The sequence below is a fragment of the Lineus longissimus genome, chromosome 8 (assembly GCF_910592395.1).
Source record: "Lineus longissimus chromosome 8, tnLinLong1.2, whole genome shotgun sequence".
Lineage (NCBI taxonomy): Eukaryota > Metazoa > Nemertea > Pilidiophora > Heteronemertea > Lineidae > Lineus > Lineus longissimus.
Window position 1 is genome coordinate 10,044,560 of NC_088315.1, and position 18,828 is coordinate 10,063,387.

General features: G+C 41.1%; 1 protein-coding gene across 10 annotated transcripts in view; it reads left to right on the forward strand.

Moving 5' to 3' along the window:
• Positions 1 to 18,828, forward strand: part of LOC135492583 (epidermal growth factor receptor kinase substrate 8-like) — an 82,652-nt gene that overhangs the window by 61,323 nt on the left and 2,501 nt on the right. For 8 of the 10 annotated variants that reach the window (XM_064779128.1, XM_064779127.1, XM_064779129.1 and 5 more), the window contains 4 exons: positions 6,306 to 6,344; positions 7,003 to 7,165; positions 8,850 to 8,988; positions 16,300 to 16,456. In XM_064779128.1, coding sequence (XP_064635198.1) covers positions 6,306 to 6,344; positions 7,003 to 7,165; positions 8,850 to 8,988; positions 16,300 to 16,456 — 498 coding nt within the window. Of the gene's footprint in view, positions 1 to 6,305; positions 6,345 to 7,002; positions 7,166 to 8,849; positions 8,989 to 16,299; positions 16,457 to 17,409; positions 17,456 to 18,828 lie in introns of all 10 variants that reach the window. The other 2 variants (XM_064779130.1, XM_064779134.1) reach the window with 2 other exon arrangements.

Below are 18,828 nucleotides of genomic sequence, written 5' to 3' on the forward strand. Positions count from 1 at the left end.
TGGAAATTAAAAATGCTTTAATTATTTTGTGTTTCACTCGAGTTGGTCAGAATTTCATGTACCGGTACACATTTACATACACAGCTGAGTGTAGAAGTAATCTGGCCAACTTGAGTTGGAGCTATATATATATATTTGTAATCCATGATAAGATTTTGACATATTTACACAATAAAACATGATCATGTACATAGGAGGAAGATGTGTCATTGTTATTTTTTGTCGGCATGCTTTTCATTTTTTTCATGGCATGAACATTGCACAGAAACCAGAGTTGAAATGTCCACAAAGTGTCTTATGTTATCATAGTCTGCTATTGTCATGCTTACATAATGCTTTTTCCACCGCTCGATCTTGTCTAGGGTGTCCACACAGACATGCAGTAATGTTGCTTTACAGGCCAAATGTAACACGGGTGGGCACCTTTAGTTGGCAAGCTAAAGCTACATGCACACGACAGACCAAATAACAAAAACAGCGTTTTCAGAATGTTTTCAAATGTTTTCAGGGTCGCTTGCACACAACAAACAAAATGATGCAGGCGGATCAAAAAATAACCGGCTTAATAATAAGCTTTTCAACAAGTGCACGCATCATCGAGTAGAACATTCCAGGCAATTATACATTTCATATTTTATGTTTTTCGCAAACTTTGTTCCGACAATGTACAAGGACAGATTGGCAAGAAATAATGTTTTTTCCCATTTTGTCTGTCGTGTGTGCATACATGTAGCTTACAGCATTGTATCTTGGGCGCCAACAAAATTTATGTACTGCTTGATTGAGTGTCCTTTCAGAAGGTGGCCTCTGTTGATCACCAAATTCATTTTGTTTGCAAAAATCAATGTTTCAATGTGGCCTTTAACTTTCAGGTTGATCATAGATCCTTTTTGGTGTGTATCTCGGCATTGATCACATATGTTTGTCATAGATTCATCTTAGAATTCAGACTTAAAATTGTGGCAGAGTCGGCGTGACCTTGACCAACTTTTCAAGGTCACCATGTCAGCATTTTGAAATTGTAGGTTGAAAGGTGGAGTATTTTCATTGTTTTCTTGAGACCCTTGTTGATTATCTGCATGACTTGTTGAGAAAAACTTGAGTCGCTGTGTCCTGCATGTAACTTTCAGGAGTCGGTAGATCATGTGTTACGCAACACACGAGTTAAGCCACCTTGGCAAAGGTGAGCACACCAGCCCCTGGCAATTTCATTAGACTCAACTGAGGCTGAATTGATTTGCTCCATGCTCTCTGGTTCGACAACCAAACTTGGAAGACTTCTTGAATTTCTGGTATGGCCCTCCAGAGCCCTCTAGCAGCAAATTATGGGACTATGCTCTTGGAGAACTACCAACCTGGCTGCTTGGGCCTGGACAGCACCATCCATCCATCATCAATCATCACCATCATCATCATCAGGCACCATGGCCCTCCTCCTTACAGTTACCAATGTCATCCTTCAACCCTGCACCTGCTTTTTTCAACCCTCAAGTTTAATTGGCACCAGTCAGAAATGATCAGGTGTAACTCTTATAAGAGCAGGTCCTCGAGTTCCCCTGAATGGTTTCAGAATGTTGACTGGTCACTCTCATTGCTGTGGGGAGGTGACAATAAACCCAGTCTTTTCCCTTTATAATATGTAGACCCTGATATGATTTGGTTGTTCTGTGGCATGATGACAGGTGGCAGATGGTAGGACTCCCAGTCTGTTGTACATTTTCTACAGGCCTATGTAGGCATTTCAACTCTGAAGTTTGACCATTTGGAGGGATCTGGAGGCATCAATCACCTTCTCAAAGCAGATTAAAGAATATTCTCCCAGCAAACACATATTGCCATTACACTCTGAGGTCCGAGATTTGTCACGGACGCATGATGACATCCAAATCATCATCAATAGCAAATCACTCATTTCCACAAGACCCACATTTACCCTGGACTTCAAAGAGTGATATGAGTATCGTTTTTCAGATGTTGTGTCCCAGGTAATCCGGGGAGTAAATCGCTATGATTCTGATATTTTCACACGCCTGTGATCTACTCCATGTATCGTGGAGTAGGTGATATGAATGGCCACCTGTGTTGGCAGTCGCGGAACAATGTAGTTACGCCACTCTGCAGGAATATGGATTGATCCTTCAACGATAGAAAAAGATGTATCGAAAATAATGTTTATTGCATCACAGTGCGGTACATTCACATGAATAGAGTTGGCAATGTAAGAATTTCGTATGATCAGGTGAAAAATGACAAGTGAATAGTTGTTTAACACTTCCCTAGTCCTGCAGTGTCTGGGCAATCTTTTTACCCTACTTTACTGTCAGTCGGGCAACACTAGGCAAGCGCTTCAAGGCATGAAATCAGGTGCTGAACACACTATTCGATTTTTTGAATATTTTCTGTTGATATGTGATCGAGAAACGTACCATGATTATGGAGCACTGTATCAAAGGAATGTTCACTTGGGACAGTGGCCATCTGATTCACCAGTGGAGGCAAACTGTTTAGTTCCTTGCTCATAGTCTAGGTGTCAGTACTTGTGTTTGAGGGCTATGGAATTGGAATGGTTTGTTCATATAAATGTAACTTTTCCGGATTACATTTATTTTGTGTGAGATGCCTTAAGTAGAATAGGAAAACACAATTCCAATCAAGTAATTGTTCCACTAAAGCAGGAAATGCAGCAAAATAGCTCGTTGAGTTGCGTACTAATTAGGCAGTGTTACGTCTGGAAATGAAGAAGGGTTTTCCTGTCATAAAGCATTTCTTCTCTGATATGTCGACAAATTGGCTTCAGGTTTATTGGGTATATAGACCTTAGAATGATGGTTCAATCTGCCAGGATGCTAGTCATACTGTAATTGTTGTTGGGTTTGTTGTTGTTTTTTTTGGGAGGGGGAAATAGGCTGACCTCAATCCAACTTCCAACGGAACTTGTTAAATTTTGTTAATTAAACCTGCTAACTTAAATTTTGTTGATCATATAGGTTCATTAACTTTTATCTTAATTGGTTTAATTTGTCGAAACGGTCTGTTTTCACAAGCAAAGTTTGGAAATCAGTGTGTCCTTCAACATCCGTAGTCACTACAGAATCATCAGGAAATGACATGATCATTGTTGATTGTCGATATTGCTGACTTCATCGAGATTTTGTTGGGGAATCCTAACAAGATCTGGTCAAAGGTGTGCAAAGCCATGCACCGTGATAGCAGCCTGCAGCTTTCGCATGCCTGTGTCCAGATCTTGAACAATAGAACTCGCCGGCCAAGTCATGATGACATCTGCAACCTATGATAATGATCAAGTCATGACTTGATGATGTCTTGCAGTGTAAAAACGAAAATTTGAACAACGTTGATTTTGGAACTTTGCCTGTGATAACAGAACCTCAGGACTGAAATTCTTTAGCTTTGAAATTTTGATGGCAAAGAAGATCTGGCATGTTATCTAATGACAATGACATCATATGTCTGACACTTTACTGTACTGCCCTTATATGAATTTCAGGGTGACGGGATGTGTGTGGGTGGGGGGGGGGGGGGGTACCTGAAGTGTTTTTGAAAACATCCTTAGTTTAAGTTTCATATACATGTAGTCTTATCATGCAAGCGCTTAACTTTACCTCCAATGATAGAAAAAAAGGCCTTGGACCAAGACCCAAACCAAAACAGACATACAACAATGAGGGGGGGTGGGGGTATATTGGTATACCACTTTTTGTCCTGAATCTGCCTGAAAAACACATATTTTGTTACAGAAGTCTGGGGGCACTTAGCGCTGACACCCAACTTAACCGTATAACTCTGTTTGTCAATACCGTTTAGGCGTATGCGTTTCCTGCCACCAGCAGGAAGGTTATTCAATAACCTGTATTGGTGAAAGCTACTCCCATGTGGATTCGTCAGAAATATTGATCACGTATATATCAGATTCATGTCGGAAACTTTCCAAAAGTGCACAAGTGCCGCTGTGAGCTTGTCATATACATGCACATGATGTACGTACACAATTACTAACCCGTTTAATGTATATGTAGCAAGTGTAGGGTGATTTGAGATGAACCTTTGTCTGGTTTTGAACAGGTTGCCAAGGGTTCTTAATTCATAATGTAGTTTTCTGACTTGAAATGTCCCCATTAAAAAAAGTTCAGACTGATTTATTCAGTGCAGTTCAGTGCCTGATGATTGGGAGTTGAAACAATTTTATCTGCAACTTTTACTTTAATTACTTGACGGCCAGAGTAAAATCGGGGGCCAGTGTTGTGGGGTGGGGGTTAGCCTAGCTCGGAGCAAGCTGGTCGGTTTTTTTCCTGCTTGGTGCCGTCTGTGCTAGAGTTGGGTCGTTTTCATTTGCCAACTTGCTTCTTTATGGGTTGACCAATAGGCACTAGCATTTTGGCTAAAACTTGAAATCCTAAAGCAATTAGAACTCCTTCAAAATGAATTGAATTTCGAGGGTGGAAATCTGTTCACTGGAAAACAAAGAACTCGCTCCCACCCTTGAAATTGGCATTCAGTTCACTTTGAAATAGCTCTCACTGCTTTAGGATTTCAAATTCTAGCCAAAGTGGTCTCTATGGTCCACCCCTTAAGTTATTTGCAAAGAGGAGGAATATGGCAATGGCCTGATGAGTTGAAATGTGTGCGGAGGTGAAGAAGATCATTGATAGTATGTGAAAATTCCGTAACCTCTGCAATGAGAAATGCACTGTGGTTGCCATCACGGAAGATGTGTACTCATGGGGTATTGATTGATTTGATGGAAAATTAGTTGTGTGACAGACTCAAATATTTATGTACATGACAGTTTTGTGTATCTCTGAGATAGACGTCATCAGTCTCCTTGTGTTGACTTGCAAAACTGGCAAAGATCAGGTCAGTTTTTTGTTGGGCCTATTCTTGCTATGTCTCTCAGTGAGATGGATGAAACTATCCTAACTATTTCCATCACACGCCTAACTTTTATCAAATATTCCTTCAGAGATGCAATGAAGTTTTTCGAACAGGTGTTAGTTGGTTGGTTGACTAAAAAGTAGTTTATAAAAAAATATCATGATGGCGGTCATGCTGGCTGTGGTAAATTGCATAACACAGCTTTGTAACCAGATAAATGTGTATGGTTAGGAGTGCTTCGTTTCTAACCTTAATGTTGTTTCATAATAATTGATATTTGCTGTGGAGACATGATCGATACTGTGTCAACGCTATAGACGGTTTGCGAAAAGAAATTTCGGCCATTTTGAAAAGGCCTTTTCACAGGCGGCGTAAGTTTACCATGACATAAACGTCATATGTTTTAAATCAAATCATCACCAAAGGCATTCAAAATATCATAAACATTGGAAGACATGGACAACTTCAATTAAATTGCACTAATGAGCTTATCTATTGTAAATTTTATGCCATGGTAAACATACGTTGCCTGTGAAAAGGCCTTTTCAAAATTGTCCAAGTTTATTTTCGCAGGTTGTCTATTTGGCCAGTTGAGGGGCACCTGTACAAAAGGCCTGTCTTGCGTGTAATACTAGGCCTTTGTTTAATAGGCAAGCCTAAACTGGTAGTAGCGCGGACACAGTATGCATTTAGCTGAGCAGTTGACATAATTGCCCTGCTGATTGGAATGGGATAGTTTAAAAATTGACACAGATATTGATGCCAGTTTGTCAATGGTCTGTTGTCTGATTGTTGTGTATGACATTTCAATTACATTTACTTAGTTATTCATTGATTATCGGATGTAAATAAATATAAGGCTGAAAATAGCACTACTGCTTTGATAATGATGAAGGATTGAAAGAAAACCTGAAATGTGAATGCGGAATCGGTTTATGTTTTATTTCAGATGGAAAGAATATAAGTCAATGGTTTTTACTGTTTTTAACGCTGACGGATTATAAAAAATGTTGCCTGACATGGAGGGGGCCTGATTGTTCAAAACCACAAAAGTCACGTTATCCTTAACAATTACATTACGTTATCCTTAACGGTTACATTATAAGTATCCTTAAGGACGTTATTAAGCTTCCGTTGAGGCTAACCTCGTTTTGAACAGCTCAGCCCAGGACGCCATCTTCCCAAAGGCTGCTAGGGGGTCATTTTGTCATCCCCTGACATGAAGTCTCATCTCAGAGTCCTGGTACAAAATTTGCATACAATGCTAGTTTGTGTGGAAGGGCTGTAAGATTTACTATTCCGGGTCCAGTTGCTGTGTCACACTTTCCAGGCACGTTTTACAATTCACAAGTTTACCTACACCTCGACCCGCTTTCCAGTCCGTGTTGTGAAATAGCTTTCCCTGCTTTCAGAATCAGACAAGCCAAAGAAACCAGAACCTGTAAATGCAAGTAAGTAAGGGTGAAAACAATGTACATTATTGTATTTTGTGAAACTGTATCTGTAGCCTACTAAAAATGTCGTTTAAGGAGGAAAAAGATGGGTCCGGCCTTATCCATTTTAGGAATATTTTTGTTCACAAAACACATTTGAAATTTGTTAAGGTTCATTTTGCTTGCCGTGATGAGAGTCTCTCTTCATAATTTGAAAGTTGAGAGGACAAGTGCCAGTACATAAGGTCACGTGGATTAAGTTGCAGCTTATACATTTGTTCAAATTGGTGAGAACTTGGCATGAAATAGCAATATTTCACCATCTTGAATTTTACAATATTTTCTGATATTTTACAAATATTTTCAGAATGGCACTGCCAACTGAACTCAGATTAGGCTTTAAATAGTCGTATATTGTCATGGGACTGTTGGATTGCAGTGAAATAGCTCTTACCTCATGATCAAGAGGTTGTGGGTTCAACTTCTAAGTTACTGCATAGTTCCTCAACAGAGTATTCTGTAGCTGGTTCTTGAAACCTCAGAAAGTTTTCTGTGGAGACCGGGATAATAATATTCCTCAAAGCGCTTTGAGCAATGTACTGACATGTACTGACATGGAAGAGTACTATAAAATAATTGATCATCATTATTGCTATCAATTATTATTGGTTTGCAGGATCTCCCAAAGATGACCTGCACAATGAATTGCTACAGAGAATGTCGATGGGTAAAAATCGGAATGCACACAAAGCGCCCAAGGCACCGACGCTCTACATTAACGCCGACTCAACCTGGGAGGAAGTAGAAGATTGGCTCAACTCAAAAACTTTTAGCCAAAGGTGAGGAAAGGTTCCTTCCCAGTAGCAGCAGTTTATGAGAGGCAGTATTTAATTTCAATACCTGTACTCTATCACCCTTTGCATCCTGATGAAACACCAGCTTGAAGCCAGTATTTTATTGATTTACCTGGTTTCTCTCAGGTTCCAAATAGATGCTGCTTGATTATTGCATCTTGACTACTAAGGTTTTTGCACGTTATCAAGATTCAAAACACTCTGGCTACATTTCAAGGGATTATAGACTATGAGGTTCAGGATGAACTATTTCAGCACTGCTTGGTGCACAGAGATCCCCTAAGTGAGGTTTATCAATGTAATTTTGATCAGGTAGGTAATGCTGCTTGACGCGGGAGTCAAACAAAACCCCAAGCCCCTCCTTGCTTGACGAGGGAGCCAAACAAAACCCCAAGCCCCTCCTTGTTTGACGCGGGAGCCAAACAAAACCCCAAGCCCCTCCTTTCATGACACGGGAGCCAAACAAAACCCCAAGCCCCTCCTTGCTTGATGCGGGAGCCAAACAAAACCCCAAGGCCCTCCTTGCTTGACACGGGAGCCAAACAAAACCCCAAGCCCCTCCTTGTTTGACGCAGGAGCCAAACAAAACCCCAAGCCCCTCCTTGCTTGATGCGGGAGCCAAACAAAACCCCAAGGCCCTCCTTGTTTGACGCGGGAGCCAAACAAAACCCCAAGCCCCTCCATGCTTGACACGGGAGCCAAACAAAACCCCAAGCCCCTCCTTGCTTGACGCGGAAGCCAAACAAAACCCCAAGCCCCTCCTTGTTTGACGCGGGAGCCAAACAAAACCCCAAGCCCCTCCTTGTTTGACGCGGGAGCCAAACAAAACCCCAAGCCCCTCCTTGTTTGACACAGGAGCCAAACAAAACCCCAAGCCCCTCCTTGCTTGACGCGGGAGCCAAACAAAACCCCAAGCCCCTCCTTGTTTGATGCGGGAGCCAAACAAAACCCCAAGCCCCTCCTTGCATGACGTGGAAGCCAAACAAAAACCCAAGGCCCTCCTTGCTTGACACGGGAGCCAAACAAAAACCCAAGCCCCTTCTTGTTTGACGCGGGAGCCAAACAAAACCCCAAGCCCCTCCTTGCTTGACGCAGGAGCAAAACAAAACCCCAAGCCCCTTCTTGTTTGACGCGGGAGCCAAACAAAACCCAAAGCCCCTCCTTTCATGACACGGGAGCCAAACAAAACCCCAAGCCCCTCCTTGCTTGACGCAGGAGCCAAACAAAACCCCAAGCCCCTCCTTGCTTGACGCGGGAGCCAAACAAAACCCCAAGCCCCTCCTTGCTTGACGCGGGGGGCAAACAAAACCCCAAGCCCCTCCTTGCTTGACGCAGGAGCAAAACAAAACCCCAAGCCCCTCCTTGCTTGACGCGGGAGCCAAACAAAACCCCAAGCCCCTCCTTGTTTGACGCGGGAGGCAAACAAAACCCCAAGCCCCTCCTTGCTTGACGCAGGAGCCAAACAAAACCCCAAGCCCCTCCTTGTCGTCTTCTGTAGCAATTATACACCCCCCCCCCTTTGTGATTGCCAAAGAAAAGGCTCTCAGGAACCACAATTTTGGCTACAGAACTTGAAATCCTAAATGTATGTTTGTATTTTCAAACTACCCCAACCGTTGCCATGGTAATTATTTCTATTTATTATGTGTAAAACCTTGTTTGCTTGCAGAGTGATAGGTGCCGTCAGTGGCTACAGTGGCATTGACATCTTCAACGTCCCTCGCAATGACATCTACGACATCGCCATGAACCGTGAGGAAGGACACAGGCTCGAGAGTCTCTTGACTGTTCAGAAAAACATTTGCGGGGTAAGCAAGATATCTCATGTTGATTCAATCAATCAATATAATACTTATAGGGCACATTTCTGTGGTAACACCAGGCTCAAAGCGCCACCTCTCCAAAGTGATGTCTAAAAAGCAGAGTCATCAGCTGCCTCCTTGGAAATGTTCTATGTCAGGCTTCTCAGGTCAAATGGAAGCTTATTCCACAAGTATGGAACAAACTTAGAAAAAATTCTACATCTAGGCCTTAAGTCATTAACATGGGAACTGTTAACGCCTTCACTTTTATCTGATGTCAAATCATTGATGAATTCAATTCCTAATCCAAGCCTTAGTGAGTGATGAGATACCGATATTTATGAAGATTAGGACAACTGCAGAGGTTCATTTGTAGAACGCTTATAAAAATGGGGAAATTATCTTTGTGACCCAGTCAAAAAATTTGATGATGGCATAAACTTATCTGCAGTGTACAGTCCAAATCACAATTGTCGTCGTGTGCAAGTCTCGCGAAGTTCAGGCATAATTTACGCGAAACATAGAGAGATAAGTGCGTCATTGACACGCAACTCGCGCGTACGTTGCGCATCAATGACGCAAAGCAGGATGGATGTCATTTGTGATTTGGACTGTACTTGAAGTTGCTATATCATGTGAACTGGCATAAGGTCAGATTACATAACACTTCAGTTAATGACTTGTACCTGAGATCTGCTCTTAACTGATGAGATTACCATCAGCTTTACAAATACTTACAGTGGAATCTCCCTTAAACAGACACCTCTCTATCAAGAACACCCTCTCTGGAAAGGCCACTGCATTCGGTCCCAAATTGGTCGATCCATTGAATTCAACCTCTGTTGTCACAATGCCTCTCTATTAAGGACTGCATTTATCAATTGTCAATCCCAAGGGTGTCATGATATAGAGGTTTTACTTGCTTCTCATGGTTGGTTGTCATTAATCTGTTGATTTTAATCTCAGTTACCCCAATAAGCCTTTCGAAGATCCTCTCATTTACTCAACCAGGTTCCTTCTTTTCTGTATCCCTTTACTCTTCCACGAAATAAAGAATTAACTGCATTGGCAATGTCAAAGACATTTGTGTTAAGATGTCATCAACTCAACTGATTGCATGAAACATGCTCTGGGAATATTTTTCCTCAGTACTGCCGTCTATCATTGGTTTCGGAGAAACGTGTGTTTAGTAATGGCGGACCGTTTATGATGCTCAGAGAATGTCATCCACAGTTAAGTTTAAGCTGTCTTGAAATATGAAACGAAAGGTATTTGCATTTGGAAAACCCAACTGGTGCCTTTATTCACACTTCAAGCAAAAGGAAACTAACATACACTAGTTTCACCTATCTAAGACCGGTTCTGAACATTTAATTCAAGATGGTCATTCAACACCATTCAGCATTATCTGTTTAGAAAGACAATTGGTTGGCAACTTAAATGTTTTGCATATATGGTTGTTCAATACCATTCAACATGTTTACTGGGTTGGCAACTTAAATGTTTTGCGTTTATGGTTGTTCAATACCATTCAACATGTTCACTGGGTTGGCAACTTAAATGTTTTGCGTTTATGGTTGATCAATACCCTTCAACATGTTCACTGGGTTGGCAACTTAAATATTTTGCATAAGATTGATCAATACCATTCAACATGTTCACTGGGTTGGCAACTTGAATATTTTGCATATATGGTTGTTCAATACCGTTCAACATGTTCACTGGGTTGGCAACTTAAATATTTTGCATATGGTTGATCAATACCATTCAACATGTTCACTGGGTTGGCAACTTGAATATTTTGCATATGGTTGATCAATACCATTCAACATGTTCACTGGGTTGGCAACTTAAATATTTTGCATAAGATTGATCAATACCATTCAACATGTTCACTGGGTTGGCAACTTAAATATTTTGCATAAGATTGATCAATACCATTCAACATGTTCACTGGGTTGGCAACTTGAATATTTTGCATATATGGTTGTTCAATACCGTTCAACATGTTCACTGGGTTGGCAACTTGAATATTTTGCATAAGATTGATCAATACCATTCAACATGTTCACTGGGTTGGCAACTTAAATATTTTGCATACGGTTGATCAATACCATTCAACATGTTCACTGGGTTGGCAACTTAAATATTTTGCATAAGATTGACCAATACCATTCAACATGTTCACTGGGTTGGCAACTTAAATGTTTTGCGTTTATGGTTAATCAATACCCTTCAACATGATCACTGGGTTGGCAACTTAAATATTTTGCAAATGTTTGTTCAATACCACTCAACATGTTCACTGGTTTGGCAACTTAAATATTTTGCAAATGGTTGTTCAATACCACTCAACATGTTCACTGGGTTGGCAACTTAAATATTTTGCATATATGGTTGTTCAATACCATTCAACGTGTTCACTGGGTTGGCAACTTAAATATTTTGCATATATGGTTGTTCAATACCATTCAACATGTTCACTGGGTTGGCAACTTAAATATTTTGCAAAGGGTTGTTCAATACCACTCAACATGTTCACTGGTTTGGCAACTTAAATATTTTGCAAATGGTTGTTCAATACCCTTCAACATGTTCACTGGTTTGGCAACTTAAATATTTTGCAAATGGTTGTTCAATACCACTCAACATGTTCACTGGTTTGGCAACTTCAATAGTTTGCATATATGGTTGTTCAATACCATTCAACATGTTCACTGGTTTGGCAACTTAAATATTTTGCAAATGGTTGTTCAATACCACTCAACATGTTCACTGGTTTGGCAACTTAAATATTTTGCAAATGGTTGTTCAATACCATTCAACATGTTCACTGGGTTGGCAACTTAAATATTTTGCATATATGGTTGTTCAATACCATTCAACATGTTCACTGGGTTGGCAACTTAAATATTTTGCATATATGGTTGATCAATACCCTTCAACATGTTCACTGGGTTGGCAACTTAAATATTTTGCATATGGTTGATCAATACCATTCAACATCTTCGCTTTAGAAAGACAATGGGTTGGCAACACCAAGTTGTCCGATGGTCAAGACGTCATGTGTCATGTGGTCAAGACGTCATGTGCCAAGCCGTCAACGGCTTGACCGTTGTTTCGAATGCATAGTAAATTATCAACCAGTCTAAGATCTGTGAAACTAGAGTATCTATGGTATTGCATAGATCTTTCAAGTTTTATGAGACACGTTCTTTCATTGTAAACCCATTTCTCCTCATTAAAAAACTTCTGTCCAAAAGACATTCCAGAGTGCCCGAAAGTAGGCCACGGGCTACTTCCTCTTGACAGAGTTGGCTTCCCTCCAGTGGTTTGATTATTAATGAGGTGAATGACAATGTTATCTTACATTGTAGGCCTAGCCACTGCCAAATGTTCTTGAAATAGGCCTTGTGATTCCTGCTTAGTCATCAGCTCAGTGTCAAGTAGTTGAAGGCCAATCAGACACATTGTCAAGAGAAAAAGCTTAGCACAGCTGTTTTAAGGGTTGACCAAAGGTACTGCCATTTTGGCTAGACCTCAAAATCCTAAAGCAATTAAAACTCTTTCCAAATGAATTTGATGCTCATTTAAAACCCTGGAGGCTGTTCTCTAGAAAACAAAGAGCAGACTCCCGTCCTTGAAATGAGCATTCACTACGTTGTGAAAAAGTTCTAATTGCTTTAGGATTTTGAGGTCTAGCCAAAATGGTGGTACCTATGGTCAACCCTTGACACAGGCACCACCATTTTGGCGAGAACCTGAAATCCTAAAGCTGTTAGAACTCCTTCAAAATCAAGCAAATGCCCATCTTTAACTTTGGAGGCTGGTTTCTGGAAAACAAAGAATAGACTCATGTAGCATTCACTGCGTTAAGAAAGAGTTCTAACTACTTTAGGATTTCATATTCTAGCCAAAATGGTGGTATTTATCTATGGTCAACCCTTAAGGACGTGTTTCTCTGACATCAACCAGTTCTCCAAATACAATTTGCAGTCGTGAATATTCACTCTTCTGACAGTTTGATTCAACGTTAAAAAATTTGAGGGGCAATTTTTTTGACAAAAAGACTGTCAGTGTTAAAACTAGTCAACCATGAGTTCACAATATGCTAACAAACTGTTGACTTTTTAGTTGAGATCATCACATCAGAATTGGCAAGTATGGATTTAATCTAATCTAGACTTGGAATTGGGTTCATGGAGATTGTCAGTCTCCAGATGCAACTTTTCCCCAGCCCCAGGGGTTTCCAAGTTGTAATGGCAGGGAGCTGTTTGGCACTGGTGCAAGCAGGGGAGGGGTGGCCTCCCCAGAAAATTTAGAAGGCTGTATAATTATCCGATATTCAATCATCTCGGCCTGCACCAAACAGGATTTGCGCTGACCTAATAGGCCAACCAAATGCCTTTGAAATTTTTGACAGAGCAGTAAAGTGTGTGTGAATGGGATGTGGAAACGATCTGAAAGGTGGGATGAGAAATTTCATATTTCCAAATAGCCAATTCAATAATTGAGTAGATATTTTTGGCACACAAGTGTCAGGGGGTTGGTTAGGTGGTTTCCTCAATGATGTCATGTTTGTGTTTGAGATCTCTATCATTCAAATTGCCCAAATTAAATGACCGTTTTAACATAGACTCATGCCACTTGGTGCCAGCATGGACACACAGCAAGTTTTAGAACGCCACCAAGCTCAAAAGAGTAGTGCGTCCCATTGATCTTCTGCAGGCCTTAGAAAGGGAGGGGCGATTTTTTCCATAATGCAACTCCGTGGTTTGGTGCCTAAGTGAATGCCAATGAAGTCAATGTGTTTAAATAGCTCTCATAAAAGGAATACGCAGACACTGAGGTTGTTCAAGCATGGCTTCTTTTATTCCTACTGGGTCACCTCAGTGAAATTATCAATGGAAATTCCTCAACACATGTGATTTTATAATAGGCCTAAAAATATGGTTGAGTACCCTTGGCCAATTATACCAAGCTGTAGGAACCTGTTTGTCGGCAGTTTTAAAAGGTGCGTTGACCCAGGGTACATAAAAAATACAGTATCGACATTATTGAGCTGGTTTCGGTGTGTCTGTGTCTCATTTTTATCGGCCAAGCCGCTTGACAGCGACGATGCAGTATATTAAATCTCTTCAAAAACCTTGTCGTTATGCTGTGCTTGGCCAACCACTTCATGGAAAGTTTCGATCTTCATTGATTGTGCCTACGCGTCTGATCTATGACACCAGAACACACTCGTTTTTAGCTCACCTCTTAGCAGAGGTGAGCTTATCCCATACCGTGGCGTCCGTCGTCCGTCGTCGTCGTCGTCGTCGTCGTCCGTCGTCGTCCGTCGTCCGTTAGCAGGGCACGTTTCGTAACTGTTAGAGCTATTGAGTTGAAACTTGGGACACATGTACCCTTATGTAATGACACCTTGGAGACTAAGTTTCAGTCCGATTCGTTTCATGGTTTGGCCACCAGGGGGCCAAACGTTAAAAGTGAAAATATGCAATATCTCCCTTAATAGTAGTCGGGAAATTTTGAAAAAAATGTGGTAGGTACTTCAGCAAAGGTGCATCATATATCCTCCGGGTTTTTGATTTGACCTCCTTTTCAAGGTCACAGAGGTCAAATGGTGTAAATTGGCCGTTGGGATGTAACGATGGCACGTTTCTAAACTGCAATGACTATTGATACCAAATTTGGTACACATTTACCCCTTAGTCAGGTGATCTCAGGGACTGAAGTTTGGTCCAATATGATTCACCACTTGACCACCAGGGGGCAAAATCCAAAAACCTTAAAAATGTGATTATTCCTTAACTTCTTGCCCGATTGCCACCAATTTGATATCATGGGTACATCTAACCACCATACAGTATATGTCACACAGGTTTTTAATTTGACCTTCTTGTCAAGGTCACAGAGGTCAAATGGCGTAAATTCGCCGTCAGGCCGTAACTAAAGCACGTTTCTTAACTGCAATGACTATTGATCACAAATTAAGTACACATGTACCCCTTGGTCAGGTGATCTCAGGTACCGTAGTTTGGTGCAATCTGATTTGCCGTTCCGTTTGGCCTCCAGGGAGGGGGCCAAATCCTAAATTCTTCAAAATGCCATTATTCCTAGTAATGACTTGCCCGATTGGCAGCAATTTTATATCATAGGTACATCTAATTCTAACAACCATTCAATGTGTCACCCGGGTCTTCTTTGATTTGACCTACTTTTCAAGGTCACAGAGGTCGAATGTACTGTAAATTGGCCATTTTGGGGAAATTGTAATTGCTTGGACCTACATCAAACCTAACACTACATGACACAATACCATGCTCTTTATCCATCTTTCCTCCACATGAGGTGAGCACAATGGCCCTGGCCATTTCATTATTTTCTGGCCTTAGAAAGCACAAATCCACAAGTCTCCAGCTCACTGAGGCTAGAGACAACCTACTTGTGCTGTCTGATGATGAGGATCAGAGATGAGGGCAGTATTCTTATTCTTCTGTACAGCTTTGGGTGCGACATGCAGTCAACTGGTTTAGAGTGACGTGACTTGAATTGTATGCCTACTGGGACATTGCTAGCCAAAGGAATCCTAATACTTCTCATTCTATGAGTCAAATATTTTAACCAACAAAGAGAGTAGCCTCAAATTCACACTTGTAAAGGTGTAACCAGTCAGGCAGGGATCCCCGTTTTGCGAGTACCGGTAGTTGCCAATGAAGGGATTTGTCGCCAGCTCGACTATGCCATGGAGATACCGGTCAGCTTGACACATGTGTTGGCATGTAGGGCATTTTACACAATACATGTAGCAAGTGATATGCGATGTCTCGCAAAATCTTTCCAATTGTCAAGTGGTTTTAAACCAATTGACAGAAAACATTCAGAACTCGTTGTTGAAATCACAAGGATGTGCGCAGAAGTGTGATATTTTGTGCAAATCTGTCTATAGAAAATAGCAATAAGCGCACATCTGCGCATATCTTTGTTGATTTCAACTGCTAGTAATTTGTAAATCTAGCAATGGCGGACTCGACTTTGGCGTGAGGGCTGCAGACGAATTTACAGTCAAGGGCAGAACTCCCCAAATTGGCGACAACTCGCAAAACGAGAGGGTCCTTGCTGGACTGGTAACCCGCTATGGATGAAGACTGGCATGAGCAAGGTTGTCGGTGCCAAGAAAAAAAGGGTAGTGTCTATATACTTATTATAACTGCCAAAGAATTAACGCAGAGGAAGAAAAAGGAAGGTCCAATAGATTTTAAAAAGTATCATTCATATCCAAGATCATTCTACCAATTGTTCTGTCTGTCATTCCAGTACGGCACTCTCGGATCGGGTGAACTGAAGGCCATCCTCCGTCAGCGAAAGAAGCATGCTGAAGACTTGCCGCCACGTCACCAGAACGATCGAGACTACCTCGGTGCTCCGCCTGACTTCGTCCCTGCTACACCAGACTCCTTATCAACAGCATCTGGTAAGTTAACTAACGATCTCCGCAGAGTCTGTTCTGTTTTGGAGTAAAATCTTCAGGCTCAGGTCAAGACTCTGGTTCTTGCTTTCAGGTGCCTGCACGGCCAGGCCCCTATAGGTACCTCTCTGATATGATCAATGCTTACAAACCTCAAACGCTCCTAAGGTTGGAAAATTTGTTCACTCTGGTGATCCCAAGGGCATGCACCCAGTACGGTTAACGGCAATTCAGCGTTTCCACTGCCAAGCTCTGGAACCAATTGCCAGAGGGCATACAGAAGGCACCCGGTCTAAACATCTTCAAAAAAATGCTAAAAGCGCATCATTTCAACTAGTGCCTTCTGTAAGCCTATGTAACTATGTAAAGCGCCCATGAACGAGCATCAGCTTGAAATGGGCGCTATATAAATTTGGTATGTATGTATGTATTGTGTGCATGTATGTATTATATAGCAGTCTCCACCAGTCTTCTAAAATCCTCCTTATACTTTCCAGACACAAAATAATTTAAGCGTACACTCCTTACAGGCCTTTGAGTTTTGAGAAACCTACAAGGGTTTTGCGACCAAAACAAATATGCACCGTATAGAAATTTTTAGAAAACGTTTTTGGTGTGCATATTTATGTTTGCATTTAAGGGTCAATATAGGCAGCAGGATAAAGTTACACAAAGTAACCAATAGGGGTCTCTCATATCTCACAGTATGTCGAAATGATTCACGCTTGTACGAGGAATATATTTAGTGCTGAGTCTGACATGACCAAGGGCCCTTAATGTGTATACCAGTCACTTTAAGATGGCCAAATTAGCCTCTCTGCTCTTGCCTATAGTCCCCTTTTAAGACTGAAACCAGCTGTGTATCACATGTGTCACACTGTCCCTAGTCAGGTTTTTTTAGTCTTATATATGTTATGGTGCAGGAATAACACAGACGAATGTTATGCCCTGAATTTCAGAAATGTGGCAGAACTATTAAAATGTGGCGGCAGAGTATCATTCAAGGTATTGTTTTCCCCGTACCTTAGAATGTTAACTCACATCTTTAATCCCAGTAGAAATTGATAATTATTTTACGACTAGTTCTGGAGATGTACCAATTTTAATACACCAGTAGTGGGTTAAATTACACAGCCTATCACAAATATAGTACATGTATTAACAAGCTTTTAAAGTAGGCTTTTGGCTCTTGGAATAGATTATAGATGAATAATATAACTAAGTTGTAACATTTTGTGAGCCCCAGGAATGGATGGTCAACATGTTTGGCCCACAATCCAAGGAGTGTTGGGTTCACATCCCAGTCTGCTTGACACTCACTACCCAGGGGGGTGTCTAGGGGGTCTAGACCCCCTCTCAGCAGAGCATAGATTTAATACTGGACATGTTCTATTAAAGCAGGAATTTTTAATTAATAGGTGCATGCAGAGCCCCCTCTTCTCTGAATCCTGGACACAACCCTGAGTCTCCCCCTCCCTGCTTAGTCCTCCCAGGTTGAGTTCAAGTGTATCGCACAGGTCCTTGATATCCCCGAGTGCTTCTGTGGAGACCTTAAATCTTGACTCTTGTTCGAAAGCTCTTTAGGAAAACTGAACCAGGTCAGTTTAAAGTTCTACAGAAAAACCTGTCGTTCTCATCAGTTCTCTGTCTACTCTATCATAGCACAAGTGCCAACAACCACACGTTAAACCAGTTCAGAACAATTCATGCAATTTCAAGTGCAGGGCCAGCTACTTTAACACCAATGCTTTTTCTCACCCTAATAGAAAATCCTACATTTACTTTATATAGTAACTAACCTAGGCTTAACGATTTTTCAAATTCATTTTTAATGTAGTTCACAGAATTTTGTCTGGTCAATAAATTTCTGTTATAAGTTGGGAAGTGAAGTGCTTTGCAATGTATCCTGTGGATTTGGGTAAGTTGTCTCTCCCGACATGATGAGTGTTACACGGTTTGCTGCCAGCATGTGGGTGTAACCTGAAATCAGTCCATTGAGCATGGACCAAACAGTGGCGATATATCCAAGTGTGACATGGTCTACTCTCATGGCATGGGCGTGATGGGAATCCAGCAATTATTGGTTCTAGGCCTATGTTATGATAGATATAAATATTGCCATACTCCAACAGTTATTATGCATGCAAATTTGCTGAAACTTGGCATTTATAATATACTTATCCCAGACTAAACAACAACATTGTTGAAAGTTATATTCAGTATGTATTAACACCATTTCGAATCTTCAAATTCAAATTCAAGTTAAATTTTCAAATTTTTGAACTAACGTAGCATGCCTTTATTTGTCATATAATATTTATGACAACCTTGTAAAGCATGTGGAATTATATACCATCAATGTTTCATTCTCTGTCCTA